This window comes from Rattus norvegicus, chromosome 12 (assembly GCF_021556685.1).
Source record: "Rattus norvegicus strain SHRSP/BbbUtx chromosome 12, alternate assembly SHRSP_T2T, whole genome shotgun sequence".
NCBI classification, from domain to species: Eukaryota; Metazoa; Chordata; class Mammalia; order Rodentia; family Muridae; genus Rattus; species Rattus norvegicus.
Genome location: NC_141545.1, coordinates 34130503 through 34156503, shown reverse-complemented (window position 1 = coordinate 34156503; position 26001 = coordinate 34130503). Strand labels below are relative to the sequence as shown.

At 47.6% G+C, this 26001-nt stretch overlaps 1 protein-coding gene across 20 annotated transcripts in view; it reads left to right on the top strand.

Moving 5' to 3' along the window:
- Positions 1-26001, top strand: part of Sfswap (splicing factor SWAP) — a 70317-nt gene that overhangs the window by 23952 nt on the left and 20364 nt on the right. For 12 of the 20 annotated variants that reach the window (XM_087578386.1, XM_087578385.1, XM_087578382.1 and 9 more), the window contains exons 8-12: positions 16168-16408; positions 17846-17974; positions 18515-18608; positions 19476-19641; positions 24993-25223. In XM_087578386.1, coding sequence (XP_087434512.1) covers positions 16168-16408; positions 17846-17974; positions 18515-18608; positions 19476-19641; positions 24993-25223 — 861 coding nt within the window. 20 annotated transcript variants of the gene reach the window in all.

The following is a 26001-nucleotide window of genomic DNA, read 5'->3' as shown; positions in this document are numbered from 1 at the left end:
TCACACCGGTCCCTGTCCCAGTGTTTAACAGGTGGGCTGCTGCTGACTGTGGCATTTTCTTTCGTAGACAGCTTAGTGGTTAGTCAAAGGAGGTAGGAAGAGGCAAGGAAGGCACAGCATTTCTTGGCATTAGTGAGCTTCCTTGAGGAGGCCCAAGCCCACAGAACTACCTCGCAGCAGAGGAGAGGGATGGCCTGCAGCTGCACAGTAAAACCTAATCAGCATGAGTTATGGCGGGAAGATTTTACTGGGGCTCAGTCACAGCCCCTGTGGTCTAACCTCAGTGCTGAACTGCAGGCGTGCTGTTCACTGCTCAGGAAGGCAGCCCTGAAAGGTCTAGTTCAGGTTGGCGATCAGGGATGTAGCTTAGGGGTGGAGCACTTGCACGGCAGGCACAGGACCCCGGGTTCAGCCCTAGCCCAGTAAGGACAGGAAGTAAGTTACATGCTTTTGTGTGAGAGGGAATGAGTGCCCAGAAATCATTTCCTTCCCGGGGTTTTATAGCTCAGTGGTGCAGCCCTTGCCCAGCATGTCCCAAGGCCCTGGGTTCACTTTCCTTTTGCTAACCCCTGACTCGTGGTTTTTGTAGGAGTATTAGCTTCATGTTGGGAGGAATATGTGCATATGAGGAATGTATGTGTTCTGTCTGTAACTGTAATTCCCTCTTGCCTAGCCTCAGTTCCGGGGCTGACTAGATTGTCTTTTTCCAGCACAATATCCAGTTGAGTTCCATATTTGATTAATCTCTGGGCCATTTTGAGTCTCATAAGCTAGGTTTTTAAAGGGTTTTTCAGAGGTTTAAGTGAAAAACAGATGTGCACTGGTAACTGGTTGAGGATACCTGGCATCTACTGGACTCGGAGGACACAGGAAGTAGAGGCAGGAAGCTCTTGCATTTAAAGTCAGCCTATGTATATGGAGTCAGTCTCATATATAGAGTGAGACTGTTTCAAAAGAAAGAAAAAAGCCAGCCTTTAGCCTTTCTATAAAAGAAGACCATGTCTGGGTCCAGGTGGGCGAGAGGTTTTCAGATAACAGCTTCTGTCCCTTGCAGTCATGTGAGCCAGAACCCAGTGTAACCCTTGACACCACAGAGAACCCTGGGCTGGCAGGTACCGGTGTTACAGTTGGCTGGCTTTCGGCTGATGTGTCTGATGCTGTTCTCTTAAATTCCTTTATGTTTGACCGTGTTGGCTGCCTTTTGCCATGCATAGCAACGCAGCATCTACTGAACCACATGCACCTACAACTTAGATAGTGACTCAGGCCTAGCAGTGTCCAGGAAAAGGCTTCAGCATCGTCTTCCTGCTCACTAGCTGTGTGCTGTTTGACCTGGGCACCTGGGGATGCCTCTGCCTTCAATGTCAGTTGCTTATCCAGTCTGCATTTCCCATGTGTGCTCACGGTCCCGTTTCTCTGACACTTTTAGTACCACTTTCTGGCTGTTGGTGTGTACCTCCTTTCCCTGTGAGTGTCCTATTCCCTGCTTGTGGCTTGCCTCTCTTTGGTGTCAGGTGATTATTTCTGTTTTCTGTGGTCAATCCTGTTCATGCTACATTGGTTCTGTGTTCATGTTTCAGTCCTCTTTCTAAGCTGTACAGTAGGGTTAGAGCTAGATCTTCTTAGAACTCAGAAGTAAACATTTTCAAAGATGTCACCACAGACAAGATAGTTGGACAATAATACTATTTTGGTATAAGCCAAGAGATAAAGGCAAGAGGATTACAGGATCTACATGAAACACCATCAGAGAAACAACATCAGGATTTGAGAACCATGTATTTTCCTTATTGTAAAATAACTATTTTCCTTGTTTCCCCACCCCCCTTGCGTTGTTTTAATATATGAATGGGGCTTGGGGCCTGTGAAAAAACAGATGGCAAGCCCACACTGACCCCTGCTTGACTGAAAGTGCCTCTCTATTGCTTAGCTTCTGGCATAGCTTGCTTCTGTCACTGTGATAAGATATCCTGGCACAAACCACCTGGAGAGGGAAAGGATTTGTGCGGCTCACTGTTGCAGACCATGATCCATCACAGCAAGGAAGGCACCGTGGGCAGAGCTTAAAGCAGCTAGTCGTGTCCCACCCACCACGGAACGAGCCAGCTATGCTTAGGGAATGAATAGGGCTGCCTATGAGAAACCCTGTCTCAAACGATACGGGGGAAAGCAGTTGAGGAGGACGTCAACTGAGGAAGGTACATGGTACTGACTTCCGACTTCCACATGTGCTCACATGCTCTCGTTAAGTTTTAACTTAGTTCACAGAGGCTTTTCTGGAGGAAATCCAATCCAAGAAAAGAGATCTTTCTAAACATGTTGGGTGCTGAAGATGTATCTGGTGGCCCAGATGTGACCTTCATGCACCACTGCAGAAGTCATTCCAGTTCCCATTTTCAGCCATTTTCAGGCTGATAATGTCAAAACCAGTCTTTTCTTGAAAATACTCTTAAAAAATTACTGTGTGTGTGTGTGTGTGTGTGTGTGTGTGTGTGTGGTTCCGTGGTTCTGTGTGTATATGCATTTGTGTGAAGGCCAGAGGATTTAGAAATGCCTACACAATCACCCCCTTTAAGACAGAGTTGCTAATAGCCCAGAGCTCACCAGTTAGGCTAGACAGCCTGGACAGAGTCCCAGGGATCCTTCTTTCTGGTACCACTTTCCCAACCGTGGGCTTACAAATATTCACCACTGCACTATGCATTCTTTCTATAAGTTCTGGGGCTTGAACACAGGTCCCCATGCTTATAGCAAAAGCACTTCATAACAGAGTCATCTCCCTGGCCATGGAGACATTTTGTAAGACACAGGTTGTCTGGAAGCCTCAACAGGGCAGATAAACAGTGGCGAGTGGTGTTTAATTAACAGGGCATGTGCCCTGTAGCAGATGTTGGCACTTGTCTGCTGTGATGGGCTGTCCTCGAATCAAGTGTAGTGAGCCAATCGTCAAGTTTCTTATGCACTTGCAGAGATGAGAAGGACAGAGACATTTCTCTATTTAAAAGCTGTATGTGGTGTATTATAAGGAGTTTGGAGGCTCCTTGACTTTATTTTTACCCTCTGCAATGGAAGATTCTGTATTAGAAAGTGCTGACTACTTTAGACTAGGAAGAGGTCTTTTGGGAGTTCCTGAGAGTCAGGTACCTGAGTTCAGAGGATGGAGCAAGGAATCTAAAGAACTGAGCTGACGGCATGAAAAAGAGAAACTTGGGTTCTCGGCTTTGTTTTCCCCTCCACCACCTCTGGAGACCCTGAAGGTTTGCAGTATCCACTCTGTGACCTTTGCTGTCCTGAGAAGGAATGACTCAGCAGTGACAGTGGCTGTTGTTGGTACAGCAGATGTGCTCAAGGCACCGTGACCTCCCCGAGTGTGCATTCTTAGTGTGGAGGCAAGGGAGATACACTCACTCTGTAGAACCTGCTGCAGCGTACAGATAGCAACAGGCCTCTGTTGTCAGGGAGACAGGAGTGTGGAGTTGCTGCTCATTGACTCTGACATTACTATGGTAATAACCATCCTGACACTGGTCCTGGCCAAACACACCCATGAGAAATGACAGTTTTTAGCAGCAAGCCAGGCTGTGGTCCTCCAGAGCAAGCCTTCCCGGCCAGTCACCCACAGGTTTGCCCGAGTTACCCTTTGTGACAGCCACCTTGTGGAAGCGGCTACATGGTAGATAAAAGGGAGGGGGTGATGTAACTGCTGTTGGGACTCACACTCTGGATCGCCAGTTTGGTTTTGCTGAGAGTGCAGGAGGTGAGCAAAGCACACTGCTGGCCTGCTGGAGAGTGTTTCCAGAGAGACTGCAGGGGATGGTGAAGGGCACCATTAGACAAAGCAGTGGTTGTGTGGCTGTGTCTCCACAGTTGAATGGGTTGACAGGTCTCTGATCTAATCTGGAGTTAGACACTTTCTTGATGGCTATGAATATGACAGCATTATTGGGAGGGCTGGAAAGGAGAAGATGAGGCCCTTGAAGGACGTGGTGTTTGTCCCGGCTTCTTTCCATAGTCCTTGCTCTGGTTCACCATAGTGTGAACTAAGCAGCTCTGAAAGCAGGAGCCAAGATGACTTCATTCCTCCCCTGTGGACTCTATGCCTGGGATTCTGGTCACAGAGGTGTGGGTGAGTACAGCATTGCAGTGGGAAGAGGTAGATCCGTAAAATATCGGGGTACAGCCACTGACATGAGGATAGCAAAGAGCATGAAACCCGAGGGAAGGATTGCCACAAGTTCAAGGCCAGCCAAGCCTACTAAGTGAGACCCTGTCTGAAAACAAACAAAATCAAGCAAGTCACAGTTGTGGGGTGAAGAAGAGCTGTTACTCCACTGACTTCCTCTGCTTTCAGGAAGACTGAAGTTTGCAGATACCAAATGCAAAAGCGCTTTAACTCGTTTGTTAGATAAAGTTGCCTTTGTGAAACAGAACCGGTGGTCTTGAGTGTTTCCATAGAGAGGGCCAGGATTGCAGTCCTTGGCCAGAGTTGTCAGCTGAGCTACAGTGAGCTTCAGTAGCCCATGTCTGCGAAAGATGTGTGCTGGGTGTAGCCTATGGTTTGAAGATGATTCCTAATGGGCACCTAACCTTGGGTTGGGTGAGGCTAACCCAGGAAGAGTTCAACTTCTCTCACTAGTATACCCAGGCTGATGGAATATTGGTCCCGTGGCAGCAGCTTGGGTGATAGTTTTAGTTCCAGCAAAGGGGACATTTGGAACTGAGCATATATCAGCACACATGTGTCTGTAGTTACCCAGCAGTGGGAGACTAAGATGGGCAGATTACAAGGAGGAAAAGCTGGCTGTTTTCATTTATCTCACATCTTGTAAGGAACTACATAATGTCATCAGTTTTCCCTGGAGGTACAGGGAAACACAATGTGTCTTTTTGTTACATTGTAATTTGTTTTGTGTATCCATATATGTGTGGGTATGAGTGTGTCATGGCATAAAATGGAAGTCCAAGGATAACCTGCAGGAATCAGGTCTCTCCTACTGTATGGCTCTTGAGATCTGAGTCAGGTTGTCTGACTGGGCAAGTCACTTTACCCACTGAGCCATCTTTCCAGTGCCCCAATATCTGACTTTCTGCAGATGTTTACCAACCTTTACTCTGAGTCCCGAATTGTGAGGTAACTTAGTGAGTGTCCATGCTCACTTACCCACAGGGATTATTCTGAAGACGACACTGTCAGGAAATGTTTACATTATGATTATATCTTAGTGTGTGTGTTCACTCACTACGATGGCTGCGACATCTCTGGTGACAGTCTCCTAGAACCCTCATTGACGTAATCAGTGTGCAGTTACATTCTCCTTTCCCCTGTTTTTATATGGAGCCCTGTACACTTTAGTAGAAATCTGTTTTGTTAAGAAGCTGGCTGTGCAGCATACCATTCTTCTTGGGAAACACACGGTATTGGTTTTTTGTTCTGTATTTCCATAAAATGTTATGCTGTTAGCTTCATGCAGAAATGCATCAGTGCATTTGGGGTGACAGAGGAGAGTTATTACAGAAATCAGTAAAAGCCAATGTCTGAGGGCAAAATAGATAGATGGGTGGGAAAGGCAGGGTGGGGGTGGGGGAGCAGCAGCAGAATTAGCAGTCAAGCCAAGGTTGCCAATGGTGCTTGCTAAGAATCCACCTAGGAATGTGCCAGAGGGTTGTGTGTCTGGATGAACTCTAGGTGCTGCCGAGGTCTTGTCGGCCATAAACAAGCACAACAGTTTTCTCAAACAGCAGCAGGAAACCTTCCAGCACATTCTGCTGCTCTGCTGTCAGTTGGCAAGAGGCAGTCAGGTGCTCATTCAAAGGATCTCCTTCGTGGTGTCTGCTTTCAGAGTGGATTGATTTGTCTGGGTAGAAATTCTCAAGTACAGCTGTGTCTGCCAGCCTATTCCTCGGCACAGTGCTGTGTCAGCAGCCATGTGCCCCACACATTTAGTGGATGGTTTTTTTAGTTCTTCACATCTTGATAGGAGCAGCAGCCTCACCACCATTTCACCAAGGGTCCTGATCCCATGGCTCCATCTTGGAAACTGTCCTGTTGTTCAGATGACTCACCCTGTCAGTTGCATGTACTGCTGAGTCTATAGTACCCAGATGCCTGACACACATCCTTTACAAATGGATAGGGGACAGAAAGTAACTGAGAGGGAACATGGAACCAAGCCTTGTGATCCAGGCCTTAATGCCAGCTATTCAGGAGCAGAGGAAAGAGAATGTAAGATCAAGACCTACCTCTCTACAGAGTGAGTTCCAGGCCAGCCTGGGCAACTTACTGAGAATTTGCTTCAAACTAATAAAGACATGGGCAATGGATGCCTTGGTGGTTAAGAGCGCTTGGTCTGGAAGCATGAGGACCTAAGTCTAAATCCCTAGTACATGCATAAAAGCCAGACATGGCTGCACATGTCAGGAACCACAGTATGGAAACAGGAAGCTCCGAGGAGTTCGCTGGCCTCCAGCCTAACCAAATGGTGAGCTTCTGACTTAGTGAGAGACCCTGTCTCAAAACCGGAAGGCAGCAGAGGCTGACACCCTCATTCTCACATTCTCACATGCATGTAATGCATATATACCACACATACCACATACAAAAATAAATAAATCAGGAAGTGTGCTGGAGATGTGGCCCAATTAGGTGCTCTAGGATCTACATATGCACACGCACACGCATGCACGCACGCGCGCGCGCTCTCTTTGTTTAACACTCGTATTGGTGGAAAGTATCAGTAATGTGCTTCCTCTTTGCTGTAAGTTCAAGAATGTGATAAATAGGGTGAGATGGTTCTCGTTTCTTTGATTATAGTTAGTATATGCTAAGTTTTTGTTTTAATCAGAGTAGGGCATATCTATATTTTGAAAGTCAAATGCACACTTGTTAAGAAGAGTATCTGCACTCCACCTCCCAGAGCCAGTCTGGGTTCCATGATTACATAAAACATTGGTCTCTGATGGTGGGTAGGCTCTACCCACCCTTGCTATGGCTACACCTCTGTTCCTTCGCATCCTGAAGTTAGGTGCTCTAGGATGTTCTTCTGTGACAGACAGTAACCTGACTTCATCACATGTGTCCCTCAAGGTTTCTCATGCCTAGAGTTTCACACTCCAACCTGGCGGTTGTTCTTTCAGTTGTCTTAAAGCTCTAGAGGAGCAGAACTGGTAGAAGGTAGATACATGAAGATATATTCTACCGGGGTTCATAACAGCCGCCTGTGCAGTAGTGGTGGGGTGGTCCAACAGCTGCTCTCTGTGTGCCAGAGAACTCAATCCACTTGAGTAACTTGGTAACTGCTAAATGCATGTGGCTGGATGCTCCCACGGTCAGTGTGGGGCTGAAGACCTGGAAGATTTCAGAGTTGTTAGTCTTCAGTATATATTGGAAGGCCAACGTAGCAGGAGTCTGATAGCAACAAGATGCTGAGATGACAGCCACAGCAGTAGAGTTAGATTGACTTAGCAAGAAATGAAGGGAAGTGGTTGGAGAGACGGCTCGGCAGTTAAGAGCAGTGGCTTCTCTTTCAGAGGACCCAGGTTCAATGAGGCACCTGTAACTCTAGTCTTAGGAGATCTAACGTCTTCTGTCTTCTGGGGGTACCAGATACAGATGGATGCAGAGACCTACATATAGGCAAAACACTCATCCATATAAAAATACATAAATCTTTTTAAGAGAGGAAGAAATGAAGGCACATAGACATGCAACACTATTTTGCCTCAAACACTTTTATGTATCTGATAAGAAGGTGCTGCCCACTTGGTGAATGGGTCACCCCTCAGTTACTCCTTCCTGGAAATGCACTCAGAGACCCTCCCAGAGGCATGTTGCTTAAATTGGTTCTGTCAAGTTAATTGCTATCAAGTTGGCAAGATTAAGCATCACAAGTCCACCCCTAGACAACTTGACCCACAGCCACTTTTTGTGTCATGCTTAATTTCCGAATTAAGATAATACAAACTTGTAATTCAGCATGACATGATGTAAGTGTACTATGTATAACTAAAAACATATCAGTTCTTCCCCCAGAGCAGATGTCTTCAGGTTATACCCTGTAACTTTAATATGATAAGTTCTGACATTTTCTTAGTGTTATATAGTAGTAAAATAGGAAAAGAAGGAAAACACAAATATCTGCTTATTAATGCATACATATAAAGCCATGAACATTTTAACAATATAAGACAGAATGATGATGGCAGTTACATTCCTCATTTCGGTCATTGGTTACTTGGTCATAGTTGTTTTTACTTTTCTACTACCCAGCACATATATTCAACAAGTCCTGTCTCTTTATCTGTGGGAGCAGCCTGAAACTTACTTCATAACACAGGAAGGCTTAGAATTTATGTCCTCCTGCCTCAGCCTCCTGAAGGTTTGATCATTTACCAGCCTTCCTGGATTGAGTTGTTACTGTTTCAGACTTAACTCAGAACATGGTCACACCAAGAAAGTCTCTACTCTTTGTTCTCCATCGCAGTTGAGTTTCTCCATGATGTCTGGACCCATTATTTCTAATAACACTGTAACTCCTTTCTTGCTGTTGACTCAAGGACATCAGGAGCCAGTGGCCAGGGGAAAGTCTTAAGTTTCCAGTTTAATTGAATCCATGTAATGCTTCTCATGCCTCCTAACAGAAGCACTGAAACCAAGACATCTAGGCTACCAGAGCAGAGTAGGAACAGAAAGCAAAATGTTGCTAGTGGGGCACTAGGGTAGTGTTGAGTGGTACTGTTCCCATCTCTTCCCCTTGATTCTTGGATCCATGAATCCTGGCTACAGGAGAAACTACCATAATCTGAACACTGAATCAGAGCATATACAGTGACTCTGCCCCAGCCCTTCAGGCTACTGCTACCTACCTGGCCATAGCTGTGTATTTAAATGGCCATTCCACCATTTTGTCAAGCCAGATGCTTTAGTTGCTGATCTCATGTATCCTTGCCATTGTGACCACTTTGTTCATGGGTCAGTTGGGCAATGACAGGAATAGCCAGGAAAAGGAATTGATTTCTGTCTACAAAACAGGCCATCCTGCTTACTTGTTGACATTCTTCTCATTTATATAGGACACAAGTATCTTCACTTCATTTGAAGAGATGTTTATGTTCCTCTTCCCCAAATGTCTGTATCACCGATTTTCCAATCATACTCTTTGCAAGTCCCCAGCTGTTCATCCAAACTACTGGGAATGCCCTATGTGTCAGTGTATAAACTATACATCTGTCCAAATAAAATGTATATGACTAGCAAGATGGCTTATTGAGTTAAAGGTGCTTGCCACCAAGCCCGATAGCCTGAGTTCAATTCCTAGGACTGCTATAGTGGAACTATAGAGAACTATCTCCCACAGGTTGTCCTCTGACCTCAGTGCACACCAGTAGCATGCATGTGTGCATGCATAGAGAGAATGAAAATAATACTAAAAATATACAACTCTGTCCTGCCCAATGTGGTGCCTACCACAGGATTTTCCTTCACTGTGTCCTTCAGGGTTGTCCCAGAAGGATGCTGTAATACTCCAGCTAGCTACCTGCTTCTGGTGGATGGCCTCTACAAAGGGTAGCACTGTTAATAAACCAGGCCTTGCTTTGGTTCTCTGTAGTCATCCAGTCACAGAGCATACCTCATGAGGCAGTACTTGGGGACAGAAGGCATTGTTGAAGTTGTACCAGGCATTTGGGTAACTTCATTTACTACCTGTTCCATCTCAGTCACATAACTATCACTTCCAACTGATGTTGGTTTGCTGCTTTGCACCTCTAACTTTATGGCTTGGTAGGTAATGCCTAGCCTGTGATGGGCAATTCAAATCACGTGGTAACTTAGTAGCCCATTGTCATATTCTCAGTTTCCACCAAGCCCCCATAGCAGGCCAAGAGCTGTCTCTGAAAATCATTGTCTGTAGGTGAGAGCAAGGCCTTGCTCCAAAGTCCCAAAGGCTTCCACTGTGATTCACCTGTGTGGTCCTCGAAGACCCCAAACATCACCCCTCTTTACCACTGACACCACAGTAGTGTTGGCTTTGCTAGATTATGTGTTCCACATGGTAGAGCAGCTGGACTTGTTACAGGGATTTTTTGCAGTTATTTTGGACCCATTCCTGGTACCACAGTCTGTATTAGGCATGGTTCTCCTGGCAAAAGAATAGTGTGTGTATGTTACAAGATGATTCACAGGACTGGCACAGACTGGTCTGGTTGACGTCATTTTAGCCATCTACCCACAGAAAAGACTGAGAACCAAATATAGGAGCACAGTCCACTAGGCTGCTAGATGCCTTTGGAGTCGGCACAGAAAGCCTAGAGGAGTACTGGGGAGTCATTGGCCTCTGCTCATGTAGCAGGGCCAAAGAGGCCGAGTCGGATGATGGATGGCAGTGCTAACAGGAGAGTGGGATGCAGTCATGAGCAAAAAGCAAAGGCGGGCCGGAGAGCAGCAGCTTCTCTTGGACATCCTCTTCCTGTTTGCTCTGCTGCAGAAAGGTGTCACTTACTCTGAGGGAGGGTCCTCTCCCCTCAGTTAATCCTTCCTGGAAATCACATTACAGGTCCACCAGTCATGATGTGTCATGTACATCTAATAATGCCATCTTTCCAAGCCTCGGGGCTGCTGCTGAAGCCAAAGGCAGAAGCTGGTCCATCAGTCACTGTGCCCCGTGTGTTGGCTGTTGGAAGCTGTCTGCCAGTTGGTCACTCTTATCTGGGGCAGTGTTCTTTCCTGTGGCTTCTCCATCACTCAGCTGTATTAGCTCCTGTGTTTGTTTGGGGTTCTTGTTTGTTCACTGGGGCTCATCCTCCAGTAACGTGCTACAAGAGGCTTCGCTGGAAGCTAACGTTTCTAGAAGTATGATGTAGATGTGATTTCCCTCCAGTTTTGTTAGAGTGTTCTGTGCTACCACTTCCCACCCTTGCCCTCGGCTGAGACTGCCTGTTCTCTCCTGTACAACTGGAGCATTTACCGAACAGCGTGTCCATGCCAGTGCTATGTCAGGAATGCCTGCACAGAATCTTTCCGTTTGGCACCGGCACTCTAGAGAACAAAACAGATGGGAAAAAGGGAAGAGATAGCAGGCCCTGCATCTGCAGTTTTGCTTTCTGTGGGATCCAGTCTGAGGATGCTCAATGGAAAATTCCAGAAATAAGCAAGTCAAAATTTTGAATTATGTACTGTGTTATGAGTTATAAGATCTTGAACTGTCAGACCTTCCCACTGAGACTTGAATTGTCCCTTTGCCCAGCTGATCTGGGCTATATATAGTACACTACGCTCCTGCTAGTCACTTAGGAATCGTCCTCATTGTTGTGTCACTCAGATGACCCTCAGATGGCACTGCTGCATTCTTGTGCCCAGGCCACTTGTCACAAGTGTACTGTTTCCTGGGCGTTGGGTGAATAACCCTGTTCACCTAACATCTATTACTTCAACTACTGTAGTAGTTTAATTCTATTGATAATTTCTATTGTCACTGTTACTGTGCCTGACTTGCAGGTTAGACCTTTATGAGTATTCGTATGTAATAATAAATAGCTATGCAGGGCTCAGTGTTTTCAATGGCAGATGTTCCCACAACACAGCGGCCATACAGGGGTTTCCAACCAAGAATCCTAGGAAGGGTAATCAGGGGTTGACCAAAGACTTAGAGAAAGCTGGCATGAGCTGGGGTGATTCTCACAGAGGCCCCAGAAGATAAGGAAGAAGGAGCTTGTGGGAGTGCCTTCCAAACAGAAGCTTGTCTGAATACTGAGCAGAGGTATAGCCGAGAGGCCCAGGAAATCTGACAGGAGGCATGGCATTTCCTAGAGCAGAGCTGCAGGACGGAAGGGTATAGATGAAAGCCCAATGCAGTTCGAGACACAGTTATTTTGGAACATGAATGACCTCTCTAGACAGGAGTGCCGAGTGAAGAGTTCTCGAGAGATGCAGCCCGGGACTGGAGACAGGAGGAGAGTGCAAGCCTTTGGCCTGAGAAAAGGCTGAGGAGTGCCTGTCAGCCAACTAGAGGTGGGAAGGAGGCTGAAGGACAGGCAGGAATAGTATAGGAGGGGGTTGAGGACAGGTTGTGAATGGTGCATAGCCTCAGGGCAGTCAGTGGCCCTGCACCTTCCTTGAGGGTGCAGCACCAGGGACAGCCAGAAGGTGGGTCACTGCTGCCTCTCAGAAGTCTCAGCTGGTGACCTGTGAGTTTTTGAACATGTCTCCTTTAATGTCAAAGCTGTGCCTTAGGAAAGTCTCGGGACCCTCAGCACACACCTGCGCAAGAGCGAAGGGCTCTGAAGATGGTTAGACAGGGTTGGAGTGTGGCTCTGTTGGTAGAATGGCTGCCTAGCAAGCATAAAGCCCTAGCTTCAGTCTCCACCACTGCATCAAACTTGAGTGTGGTAACATGCTGTAATTCTAGTGCTGGGGTGGTGAAGCCTGGGTGATGAGGAGTTCAAGGCCATTCTCCACAAAGCAAGTTCAAGAGTTAAAGATGGTCAGGCAGACAGTACCAGCCTTGCCAGGGGTCATTGCACAGTAAACTTTGAATAGATGGAAAAGTGCTTCCAAGTGTGCCTCTACGTCAGCAGCTCCCCCTTCCGTGTCACTGTCTAGATGGCCGGCACCTGGGGGAGTTTCTCTGTTGGCTCACTTGGTGTGGGTTTTTGCAGTACTCATGAAATACCGTTATTAGCATGCTGTCACAGATTTTTACTCACTTAAAATCCCAGTCCTAGTCAGGCATGGTGCTTTGTTCCTGTAGTCCTGTCTCCTCAGTAAACTGAGGAAGGGCGCTCACTTGAGACCATGGTTTAGAGGCCATTCTGGGAACAGAGCAAGACCCCATGTCGAGATGGAGAAGTAAGCAGTACCCTGGAAAGTTCAGTGTACCGTGCTGAGGCAGCAAGGCCTCTAGCTTGTCCTAGGGATGCAATCTCACATCAAAGAGCACAACAGCCCTGAGCCAGGTACCTACACTGCATGGCTACACTACCCAGATCTTCTGCAGTAGGTGCCACTTTTTAAAAGTGGTGGTGGTGGTGGTGGTGGTGGTGGTGGTGGTGGTGGTGGTGGTGGTGGTGGTGGTGGTTTGGGGTTTCTTTTACATGCATGAGTGTTTTTCGGCATGTATGTGTACGGTGCCTGTGGAGGCCAGAAGAGGGAGTTGGATCCCCTGGAATTAGAGCTTATATCTGGGTAAAAGCTGCCCAATGTGGGTGCTAGGAACCAAACTTGGAACCTCTGCGAGAGCAGTGTTTACTCCTGTCCAGCGAGCTGACTCTCTAGCACTCCCTCTTTGTCCTGTAAGAGATAGCATCCTGTTCAGCCTCATGACTTGTGTATTCTGGTGTCTTTTTGGATAATGCTGTGAGCTGTGTTTGAATGGACAGCCCAGTAGCATTAAGTACATCTAATGGTTATTTGACTGATCTCTGGCACCTTTTTCATCTTGTAGAATATGAAACTTTAAATCATTAGGTGACTTTTAATGTAAACTAAGTTTTTGCAAAGATATTACAAACATAATACTTAAGTTTTATGAAAGATTTCTACCATAAGGCTTTAAGATTATAAAATGTCAAATAGTGTATTTGTAATTTGCATTATAAAATCAGATAGCCTGTGAGTGGGGGCATTTTCATGTGTATAAGTGTGCGTGTGTGGTGACACTTGCTCTTAGTACTGATAGGTGCTTGGGAATCTGCCTGGCTCTGCTGCTGACACGACTGTGGAGTGCCTGAGCTATAGGCTCCACCGCTAGAGTGGGTAGCCATGGAGACTCTCAGCCAGGACTGGGCTAGTGTGAGCTGTGGTCACTGCAGAATTTCAGCACTGGGTTCTGTGAGAACAGAACAGCTAAGCTCTACTCGCTGAGTGTATGAGGAGCTGCCAAAAACTTGTCACTGATTCTAAAATGTGCCACCTTTGGGGCAGTAGCAGGCCCACAGTCTTAGCATTGCAGGGAATTACCACAGGTGTGTGTACCCCTGTACACATACCAGAGGCAGAAGTGACAGAGTGGTGGCCTTTGTGATTTTGAGGTAGCAAGACCCAATATCCAAAGGACAGGATGAGCTAATAGACTCAGGATCGTCAAGAAACCTGTCTCTCAGGCCATTGGGGGGCGGGGGGGGGGGGGCTGTCCACTGCTTAAGTGCCCCTGACAGGAAAGGGCAGATCCAGCTTCCTTCCTGACACTGTGCATGGGGCTTTGGGAAGAGCAGTGTGGAGAAATGGACGCATGGTGGTTACAGTATGGGTGTCTTGAATCTGTGGTGCCAGGATATAAGGTGCTTTATGCCCACACACTACCTCCTCTCTGAGGTGTGAATTGAAGTCTTGAGTGTCATGTGGAGTAAGAGGTCCAAGGGAGGCAGGTGACCGCAAATGTTGTCGATTAAGTTGTGAGTGATACTGTGTCCAGAATTATCAGGTGTTCCTAGAGTGGGTCTCCAAGTTACTGAGTTGGGCATCTTGTCAGCACAATATGGTGTTTCTTGACCAAACACTGAGTGCTCAGTGCTGGGAAACAGGCACCAGTGAGGCCGTCTTCTTGCCAGCCCTGCTATCTGAAGACATGTAGGAGTCTCTGTGCACAGAGGTGGAAAGGCACTGTGCCGCATACCCCATGCAAACTCTGTGCCAGAGTCTGCTATGTGACACTACTCCGGGTTGGTACTGGGACTTCATATGTATGACATGCCTGATACAAAGTGAGTCAGTCCAACCACAACTTTGTCAACAGCGTGTGGGGACTACATACATACACATCTTACCAGTGTGAGCTAGAAAGACTGTCTCCTCCCCTCTGAGGCATTAGTGCTCCACTGTGTATTTACCTCAGTAGCAGCCATGTATTGCCCAATCCACAGTGTTTTACTCTGCCACTGTGAACAAGTGAAAGTCAGATTCCTTCATTTCTATCCTAATGAAGAGGAAATTAATTCCCTGTGTTGCCAGCATTGCTATTTATCTGCAAGAGGATTAGAAATGAAAACCCAGTTACTTCATTGAGCCTCCTGTGCTCAGTGCTGGGTTTGAACATTTTTTCAAAAAAAATGAGAAGAGCTAGAGTTGGCTTAGCAGTCACAAGCACTTGTTCTTGAACAGGACCTGGGTTCAATTCCCAACACCCACATGTCAGCTCACAACTTCTGTATCTCCAGTGTGGGTGGGAATGTGACCTTCTTATGACCTCTGCAGATGCCAGGCATACATACATGCAGGAAAAACACTCATGCATATAATAGTAAGAATAAAAAGAAATGCTAAGACTTTTAAAGAAGGGGTTGGGGATTTAGCTCAGTGGTAGAGTGCTTGGCCCTGGGTTCGGTCCCCAGCTCCGAGAAAAAGAAAAGAAAAAAAAAAAAAGAATTTTAAAGAAGATGGGTACCTTTCAGGACTGTTGTTAGCACATATCAGGTTGCTGTCCTTTGTGCATAAAGTGAGCTGGAAGTTGGTACTGACCACTGCTGACCTCAGGAAAGGCCAGAGGTAGCTGTAGAGACGGCAGACTTGTGAGCTGAATATTGCAGTCCCATGGTACATACATGGACAGCAATTTCTAAAGCGAACAGGAGAGTGAAAAAACACTCCAAAAACTGTAGTCGGTGTTGGAGTGAGGGAGAGTTGGGGAGTTCAGCTGTGTGATCACGGACGCCTGAGCAACCACGTGGGAGAGGGCCGTCCTCCAGTCATCCCTACAGGGCGGTTTCCACTCTGTGTTAAGTACACGAAGGAAGAAGGGGTTGTTTAGGAAGTCCACACTTGTTAACATTGGCTGTTCTGTGCCTGCCTGCTACTGCCCATTGTTCCAGATACTGAAGCATCGTGGTTGGGATGGGAGTAGCGGATGCTGCACTTGGTCAGGGTCTCTGTCTTAACCGTCTGCCACCCTATTGTATTAGTGATTGTCTCTTTGCTGTGATCAGTTAACTGGCAGGAATGGCGTTAAGTTTGTTGGAGGGTCCCAATCCATGGTGGAGTGTGAGCCTGAGCCAGTGCCTGTTCATATTGTGGGACAGGAAGAGGAGAGCCTGCCAGGCTACATTTCCTTAAAAGTTCCACAGCCTCCCCAAATGGCACCGTAAGTGGGGAGCAAGTGTCTAAAACGTGAGCCTTTGAGGGACATTGTAGCTGGCTTTACCTGTCACTGGCCTCTTGCTTACAAACCGTGTCTCTTACAGCAACCGTGGCAGCCATGTACTACAGCTACTACATGCTGCCAGATGGCACCTACTGCCTGGCACCACCCCCACCCGGGATCGATGTGGCTACTTACTACAGCACCCTTCCTGCTGGGGTGACTGTGTCCAGCTCACCTGGTGTGACCACGACTGTACCACCACCTCCTGGGACCACACCTCCTCCACCCCCAACCACAGCTGAGTCAAGCAGCGGGGTTACCTCCACAACCACCACCACAAGGTACGTGTGTGCCACCTTCAGTCAGCACGATGGCTGCTGCGGTGCACCGGTGTTGTTGACCTGGGGTGAATCCGGATTGCATACCTATGGCTGTCATTATGTATTGTCACCACACACCTGGACTCGCAGCTTTGGGAAGGCTGAGACAGAAAGATTAAAAGTTTAAGGCCACACAGCCAGGCCAGGTCAGGCATTCTGTGAGTTCAAGGCCATCCTGATCTGTATCATGAGTCAGTCAGCGGTACAGGGAATGCCTGTCTCAAAAGAAGAAAAGTTCAAAGCCAGTTAGATAATCCATACAGTTGTTCCATTCCTGTATTTCTAGCCCTGAGGAGGATCAAGAAGGGTCATCTATAAAATGGGCTACAGGGCAGGACCCCATTTTAGTACCAAAAATGGTTCTAAAGCAGGGAAATCTAAGCAGATGTAAATGTGGCTCTTTGGACTGATCCCATATCTGCTCCTAAATTCTGGGCTGCTCTTGTGTTGTGTTTGAAACCTCAGCTGGGTGGTGTTAGACAGAGTTCAAGTGAGGTGGACTAAACTTGTCAGAGCTCAAAGGGTTTCATACTGATTGGGGAGGGGAGGGCTCCAAGATCTCACGTCCTACAGTCATACAGCATCTAGTGCAGAACCAACAATGGCAGAGGGACAGGAGCGCTGGGTGTGTGTGTGTGTGTGTGTGTGTGTGTGTGTGTGTGTGTGTGTGTGTGTGTGTGTGTGAGATCTCATAAAGGCTGCTGAAATGCTTGACTAAAACCCCTCTTTCTTGTCCTGCTAAGATGCCGAATGTGGGCTAGGGTGTCACTCAGAAGCAGATCAGGGGCCTAGCATGTGGGAGGGGGTGGGGAATGATTTCCAGGGCCATTGCTGAGAAAGTAAACACAGCGCAGGCTGTTGAACCTCTTTCCCATTTTACTGGCTTTTCCTTGTTTTGTTACCGAGAAGTAGTTCATGGTTAAAGGCAAACGCTACTTAGGAGGAAGACTGAACCCAGCCCTGGAATTTTGGACCTCATTCTTTTTTTTTTTTCTTTTTTTCTTTTTTTCTTTTCTTTTTTTCGGAGCTGGGGACCGAACCCAGGGCCTTGCGCTTGCTAGGCAAGCGCTCTACCACTGAGCCAAATCCCCAACCCCTGGATCTCATTCTTTAATCTCCACTGTCCCAGTTGTTTGTTTGTTTTGTTTTTTGAGATAGGGTCTTGCCTGTTGGACTTACAAGGTGTCACTCACACAGCTTCGTGCATTCTCACCCCAACAGTGGTGCTGGGCTCTGTTAGAACCCAGGAGCTGGCTTCATTAGGTTAAGGGACGTCTTGTCTTTAGACCGAGTCTTGCTCTTACATGGCTGAACCGAAAGGACCCTCCAGCTACCAGCGCCAGGCTCAAGCCATGCTTCTTTATTAGTTCAGGGTTGCTCACCGCCTTTTCTCCACAGTGCGCTTGCTCCCGTGGCCATCATACCCCCGCCCCCTGACATCCAGCCTGTGATTGACAAGCTGGCAGAGTACGTCGCCAGAAATGGCCTTAAATTTGAGACCAGTGTTCGAGCCAAGAACGATCAGAGGTAAGGTGAAGGGGTTTAAGTGTTGGGCTGGGGTGTGTTTTCCTGGCATTTGTACATTTCAGTGCCAATGTCTGCTTGGCATTTATGAATTTCTAGGATCAAGCGCCATTTTGCAGAGAAGTCAAAACCTTTAGGCATGTCTGGTGTCTGAGGTTGGGGTTTTCATTTAACATTCTTTGATCCTGTCAGGATTCCTTTGTGCTTTCATCTTCCCTGGAGTATCTTTAGGCAGACATATTTTATCTTATTAAAATCTCTAGAGTTGGAGAGGGTTTTTGTGGTTGTCTTTATTGTGCAGTGACAACATAGATGTTTGAAAAGCCGGAATTCACACTTCCCAAGGGTCCTTATCCCCTGTGCCTGGCAGTGTGCATAAAACATGGACCCTGTGATATGACCCTCAAGGGTGGGTTAGCCCTCTGCTCTGTTCACATGTCAGTGGATAGAGCGGGACTGAAGCCATGTACAATTTATGAAGTTCTAACCACTGAGGGCTGCATGTGGCTCATGTTGAGTCACCAGATCCTTCCCTGTTCACAGATTTGAATTCCTTCAACCCTGGCACCAGTACAACGCCTACTACGAGTTTAAGAAGCAGTTCTTCCTGCAGAAGGAAGGAGGCGGTAGCACACAGGTATGTGCTGAAGGTGGAGGAGGCACGGAGCTCTGATGACAGGTGCAAAAGGGACTTCCTCTTTACTCTGAGGTCTACACTGCGTCTGGCCTATCCCTTCAGGAGGTGGAAACTCTTGGATCTGCTTCAGTGATCATTTGTCTAGTCTAGCATGTTCTCAACAAAAAACACTGTTGCTTCAAGCATCAGAGACTACTTTGACAATATTGAGGAGAGTTGAGACATGGTCTCATGTAGCCCAGGCCAGCCTTCAGGTCCTGATTCTCCTACCTCTACCTCTAAAGTGCTGGGGTTAAGGTGTGCCACTGTGACAGTATACTTCTGACGACTCTGTAGTGTACCTCATGGTGCATGTACTGGAGCTGTTGACTGCCTTCCAGGGGCAGAGCTAGACTCCGGCTGCCACAGCACGCAGTCCCTTGCACTGGGGGTACTTTGCCCTGTCCCGGACACTCTTGAGCTTATTCTGCCAGAAATACTTGCTAAGACTGACATAGCTTGTCCTTCTGCGGTCAGTGGTGATTGTGATGTGAAAAATACAAGTGGGACTGGGGATGTAGCTCAGTGGCAGAACACTTGCCTAGCATACCAGAGGCCATGGGTCAAAGCCCCAGTCATGCACCCATGCATGCACGCAGGCACATGAGAATGATTTGAAGTTGAAATGCAATTGTTGCAGGTGGGTTGAGAGATTGAGAGTTTTGATTTTTTTTTTTAGAGATTCATGTAGCATAGACTAGCCTCAGACTGCTGGCCCAAGGATGCCCTTGAACTGGTCTTCTTGCCCTTCATGAGTGCTGAGATTACATGTGTGTACTGTAGAATACAGCTACATGTAACTGTCACATAACATTGCTCTCTTTTCAGGCAGCATCAACAGCTGAAGAGGCTCCCACAGAAACCGCTGTTGAAGAGTCAAGTGAAGCTGGAGAGGACGGCGCTCCTGAGGGTATGGCAGAGACTGGGGGAAGAGGCAGCGGGAAGAAGGAGGCTGGGTCCAGCAAGAGCACCGTGGACGGGAAGCTGGTAAAAGGTGCGCTGTCCTGGTGAAGCCCAGGCCTCGTGGGCTTCCCTCCTGAGGGACAGGACTAGGTACCTCAAACCATGGGGGCTTGTTGGGCTTGCCTTCTAGAGGTGACAAGTTCAGACATGCTCACTTGCCCTGCTTCTCCAACATGGTGTTTGGAACCCAGTGGGTACAAGCTAGCCTGAGGAGCCATCTACTTTTAGCTTACGTCATTTAGTGGATGTGTTTCTAAATTTTCAAATATGTTTCATTGTCCACCTAAAACTGCTGAGTTGTGATCCTGGGCTGGGCAAGTGCTCTCCACTGGCTTTCAGCTCCAGCCCCTGTACAAACAATTGTGATGAGGTTTGTTTTCTTTGTCCAAGAGGCTCCCTTGAGCACCCTTGTCAGGCAGTGCTGTGCTCTCTCACACTTGGTCTCCTTGCCCTGTCCCTGACTAGATGAGTAGTCTAGCAGGACAGATGTATATAAGTGGCTGGCACAATGGAAGACAGGAGAAAGGCTGCTTCAGACTGCTTAGCAGAGCCCTGTGGTAGAATGTGAAGAAGCCATAGCTCCACGTGCTGGAAAAGGGACCACAGAAAAGCGTGTTCAGAGATAAGTGAGGTCTCTGCTGGGCTCTGGTGACAGGTGGCTCTAGTCATTTTGTCTGGAAAGGTGGATTGTACAACATGTGGGACTTGGCTTCCCCCGGGGCCTGTGGTTACTAGCAGATGCTTTATCTAACGTTGGCCTTTTGAGATTAAACGGAGGATGAGGGGCCTTTGGGGAGCCACTGGTTAGTGCAGGAGTGGCAGCCGCAGAAGACGAGCCTGAGAGCCTGAGCAGAGGAATGGCAAGGGCTACAGGCAGCAGTTGCCTGCCTGACCTGGACTGGCCTCCGTGTGAGGTTGGAGTCACAATAATCTGACTGTCACTGGGAACTCACCATTTAGAAAGTCGGGTGACTGGCTACCTCCAGCCCTCGCTGAAATAAACAGAGGTAGAAACCAATCAGAGCAACAGTTTCTGCCCCAGAAGCCATTCAACACGCTGTCCCATGCTGGAAAGACAGGCAGCCCACCTGGAACTGGAGGAAGAGAGAGGACAGTGAACCCAGGACAGCTACTGCCAACAAGGAGAAGGTGGGAGACTGGGACTAGCTAGGAGACATCCATGGCATGGCTGTTATCCAGGAGGCACCCTCCAGACTGGTCTTGCCTGGGCTACCTGCAGAGCCACAGCATGCCCTCCCTGGCCAGAGAAGCCTGAGATGGGAGTGCCAGCTGCGCAGTGCTCCTGCAGTGAGGCCTGGAAGAGACCAGCCTGCTACTCTGAGGTGCTAAGCTGAGCCTCCAGCCCTGAGTATGGGGCAGATCCATAGGTCACTTAGCCACTGATAATCTGACAGCTCCAGTAGACTGCTCAGAAATGCTGTTAGGTTAAGCATGGTAAAATCACCGGGGTCAGATTACTAGAAGACAGACCAGGAAGTTCTCAGAAGTCTCAAAGGAAGGGACAGATGTGGAAGAAGTTCATCCAGGTAGAAACAGTTCTGAAAGAGGAAAGAAAGCACGTCTGTGCCTTATTTCTCTGCACATCTGGATGCTAGAACAGAAGATTGTAGGCATGTCAGCACCCTGAAGTCCTGAGTCCACGAAAATAAGGACGTCAGGGACATCAACGAGCTTTCCCCTGGATTCTATCTTCTACACTGCCGGGGGCAAACAATTCGATAAAATACTATTCTGAAACAGAATAAGGTGAACAGGAAAAAAAAAGATTGAACGGAAGAACCTAGGAAGTGAGTTGGGTTCAGTATGATGTGGCTTGAGTTTGTTCAATCCTCAGCATGAGGGGAAGGGGGGCATAGGAGGCAAAATGGAAAAAGACAGAGCTTGGGACAGAAGCCCAGCCAGTGGCACAGGCCTAGAACCCAGCCCTGCACAAGTTTAGGTGGGGTTTCAAATACAAGCTTCCTGATGGAACCCCTCAGAAGTCTGTAATGTTCATAAGGAAAGCAGAAACAGGGGGCTGACAATTAAAGGAGAAATTACTGAGTAAGTAATTTTTTAAAAAGATCAGTAAAATATGTTGTGTGTGTGCAAGAGTAAAAAAATGCAGATATGAATACAAAGTTGTAAATCTTTTTTTAAAATACACAAAGCATGCTCATCACCTTAAATGGAAATAAACTCAAGTCACGGAAAAATACCATTTTGAAGAAAACATAAATTGCCAAAATTAATTTCAAGAAGAGAAAGAAAACGTGACAGATTTTTAGTCTGGCAGATTTTTTGAAATACTGATTGGTTAGCAGCCGCTAGGACCAGGCAAGAGGCCAAAACAAATTAAAGTCTGGTGTAATTCCCCCTGGAGAACAGACCATTTCTGTCAGGAAAGCTCCTTCAGAGTGGATGGGAGATAGGGAGTTAAGAAGCTCTCAAGCTCAGTGTTCTGTAGACCTCAGCACTGAGAAGCATGATATTAAAGTATTGAGTGGAATCTGGCTGTGTTCTAAATCAGTGACAGGACATGGGCAGTGGGACCTGTTCCAGAGTTCTAGTGTGGTCACTCCTTCACCTGTCTGCAAGCCGACTTCCCGGACACTGAGAAAGCACTTTGCTTTTGAAACTTCTGTAGTGTAATGATAATTGAAGCTGGACGGGCAGACTTTCTCTCCACCATGCGTGTTCAAGGGGTCAAACTCAACCTTGTAGCAAGTGCCCTGCCCACTGAGCCATCTCAACAGCCCCTGCAATTGAATAGATTTAGTAAGACTAAGGTGTCTAACAGCAGTGATCCCAGAAGTTCAGTGTCTAGGTGCAGGTCAGTGTGGGCAGTGCAGGCCCATGATCCCAACACTGGAGGATCAGGGACTCCAGGTTACAGCCTCATGAGCCTAGGTAAGACCCTGCAGAGAGAGGAAGAGAGGGGAGCAGGAAGAAAAGGAAAGGAATTGTTAACAGACATCTTAGAATTAGAGAGTTACAGGTCTAGGGAAGCAGAGCCAGAATAAAGTTAAAAGGCAAATACCCAAGGACAATAGGCTGGGAGATAAAGGGTTAATGTCCTTCCTATAGAAAGAGCTTTTCTAGGTCAGAAAATGGACTGAGGGCATTGGCATTCTTCAGAAGAGAAAAATCAGAGGCTAGTGTGCTGGGTTTGTTTACACAAGGCTCTGGTTTTTCTTCTCATATTGGTAGTTGGGCCTGAAGAGAGACAGCTCTGTAGGTAAGGGCACTTCTTGCCCTTACAGAGGACCTGGGTTCATTTCCCAGAAGCCACATAGTGGTTCACAGCCTTCTGTAACCATGGTCCTAGGGGATCCAGCACACTCGTCTGACCTCCAAGAAGGTGCACATACATTTATGCAGGTAAAACATTCATGCACATAAATAAAGAAATCTAAAACAAAAGTCTAAGACTAGGTGTTTTTTGGTTTGGTTTGGTTTTTTAATTAATATCAGGGCTAAGGAGATGGTTCTGTGGGTAAAGTGCTGACTGTGCAGAGTACGCTAAGCCAAGGGTAGCTGGGCCCTCCTGTTTGCTGAGGAGGAGTAGAAACAGTTCTCAGAGCTCACTGGCCATCCACGCTACCTACTGGTAGATACCACTTCCACATAAGACAGAGGATACAGAGGAAGACACCAGCCTATGGTCTCCACGCAACACACAAGAACAGTATACAGTAAATAATAATAATGTAACTAAACTCAGCTGGAGTTTTGGGAAGTGCATTCACCTGCATTTCCACCTAGTCAGGAGTTTAAGGCAGGGGAGTTCTTTGAACTCAGGAGTTTAAGACCACCCCAGGCAATATAGCTAAGACCTCCTCTCCAAATACACATATGTGTGTACACACACATGCAGCTACCCACAGGTAGAAAAGGCTGTAAGGCCATGGGTGTGCTTCAAAGATGCACTTTTGTACCCAATCCTGAAGGTCGGATGTGCCAGAAGGATCGGATCCTGCAGGCAGCAGGTACGGTGGCCATCCCAGCGTGAGCACAGTGCAGAAGGATCACACCAGGTCTTGGCCCTCTGGAGAGAGTGTAGGATCAGTGGTAATACAAGCTGCTGAGAACTTTGGTTGGTATTTGGTCAGCATTACCACACCGCAGCAACTTACAGTGTGCTGTGCAGCGTAAGTCTGCTCTCCTCACTCTGGGGCATTGAAAGGGGTGTGTGTCACTGTGTGTGTTCTGTTTAACCCACACAGGGGCGTGGAACATAGAGCAGTAGGTGAGGAGACCCTCAACCCACCACATAGCCAAGTAGCCTGCCCTGGGAAGAGCAAAGCGTAGGTGAGGGGAGGGAAGGGCACTGCAGTGAGTCACATCCCCCACTGTCCTCAGTCAGCTGGTTTTCATCGCACTGGAGCTGCCCCTTCGCTGTAGCTTCGTGATGCCTGTCCTGAGTGAAGGCTATAGCATTTGACTGCATCCAGGTGGCCATTAGGAGTCTCAGCAGAGTGAGTGACAGAGGAACTTGCTGTTGACAAGCAGATAAAGCAGAAGACTTTCTCCTTTAAGGCCCTTGTGTGTCTCTTAAGTGTTCAGTGTGCAGGGCTTGGGCGTGTAATACCTGAGGTTTTGTTACACCTTCAAGTGTTTGTAATAGGTGTAGAGCGAGATCTGACATGATGCTTGCCATGTTGACTGAATAAAGAAATGAATTCTGTGTTTGTTTGGTTTCAGTTGTTTTGGTTTGGATTTTGCTTGAGGAAAAGGCTTTTTTTTAATGTAGTTGTAGGTTTTCTAGGCCTGATTCTTAGTCATGCCACGTGCCTACTCATACCAATTCAGCTGCATGCCAGATTCTATTAAAATTCATATACTTAAGAAAATTAGTGGACTAACAAGATGGCTCAGTGGGTAAAGACACTTGCCACCAATTCTGCCAACCTCAGTTTTATGCCCACAGCCTGTGTGATAGGAGAGAGCCAATTCCCAGTCGTCTTCTAACCTTGACCTGCACTCATGGCGTGCTCTAAGTGTGCATGCTAAATAAATACGTTTAAAAAAGGAAGATGACAAAAACTGACCATTTAAGACTGAAGGTGACCACTCTGTGTTCAGCAGGTACGTGTCTGCTGTGGCAGTGCTAAGATGCTGCCCATGCCAGGCGGGCTTCAGACTGCTCACCCAGGCTGATGCCTTACCAACCGAGCACATTACACCGGACTCCTTTGCCTACATCCCCACCTGTAGACCGCACACTCACACACACGTGTGCATACTCACGCTGTGCCTTCACAGCAGATGCCATCTGCCTATCAGCCAGCCCTCCTGGAAGTGGTAGTGCCTGTGACAGTGTCTGCGCATTCTACCTCTGGTGCCTAAAAATACGTCACAATTGTCACCTTTTCCCAACAGCTTCTTTTGCTCCAATAAGCTTTGCCATCAAAGCCAAAGAAAATGACCTACTTCCCCTGGAAAAAAACCGCGTCAAGCTGGACGATGATAGTGAGGAAGATGAGGAAAGCAGGGAGTGCCAGGAAAGCACAAGCAGTGTGGCCAACCCCAGCCCAGCCGCAGCCCCTCCCTCTGCAGTGGTGGAGGAGAAGAAACCGCAGCTTACCCAAGAGGAGCTCGAAGCTAAGCAAGGTTTGTCGATAGCTTTTAAAGTTCTTGAAAGAAAGAAGACAAATGTGAGAGTTTTGTGCTAAGACTGTGAACTAAAGCCTGGAGCCATGCAGGGGCATTCTGCAAGTCCTGTGTGCAATGCCGTGGTACTGTGCACTCCTTAGCTTGATGCAGTGCCCTTGGCGGTGTGTACTCAGAGCAGCCTAATGCGCTAAGCGGGTGGCTCTAATGGAGACGCACTTTGTACTTGGACGACAGCCCCGGGGTGAGACACCAGGCCTGGACTCCCAGCTCTGGTTAATGCACCACACTGGGAGAGGCCCTTTGTGGGAATGTCTTTCAGCAGAACCGTCAGCCGTTAAAGATGATGCCTGCCAGAGCTGATTTCTCAGTCCTGGTTCATCTTCAGGGGTCACAGCATGGCCAGTAGCATATGGGCTGGGGCTGGAACAGTGCTGCAGAGCTTGCCCAGCCTTTTGGGGACCTCTGTGTCTCCAAAATAAGTTGTCTTCCTCAGTGAGGTGGCTACGCGGTGAATGCATTTGTGCTTTTCTGTTCTAACTGCTTTTCTTGGCTTGTGTTTCTGGGTACGCATGAACAGACCATACAGCCCTGACTAAAGGACTCTTGGAGCCAGTGTCCTCCAGAGGAGGGCATGCTGTGGGCCCACAGGTGCTCTCCCTCAGTGCACTTTCAGTCACACTGCTGTGTTTGCGCCTGCTCCCTGTGTGCGAGCTCAGCAGTTTGTCATGCCCTCTGGACTCAGACACTTGTACAGGGCATCATTCCTTGCCGACTT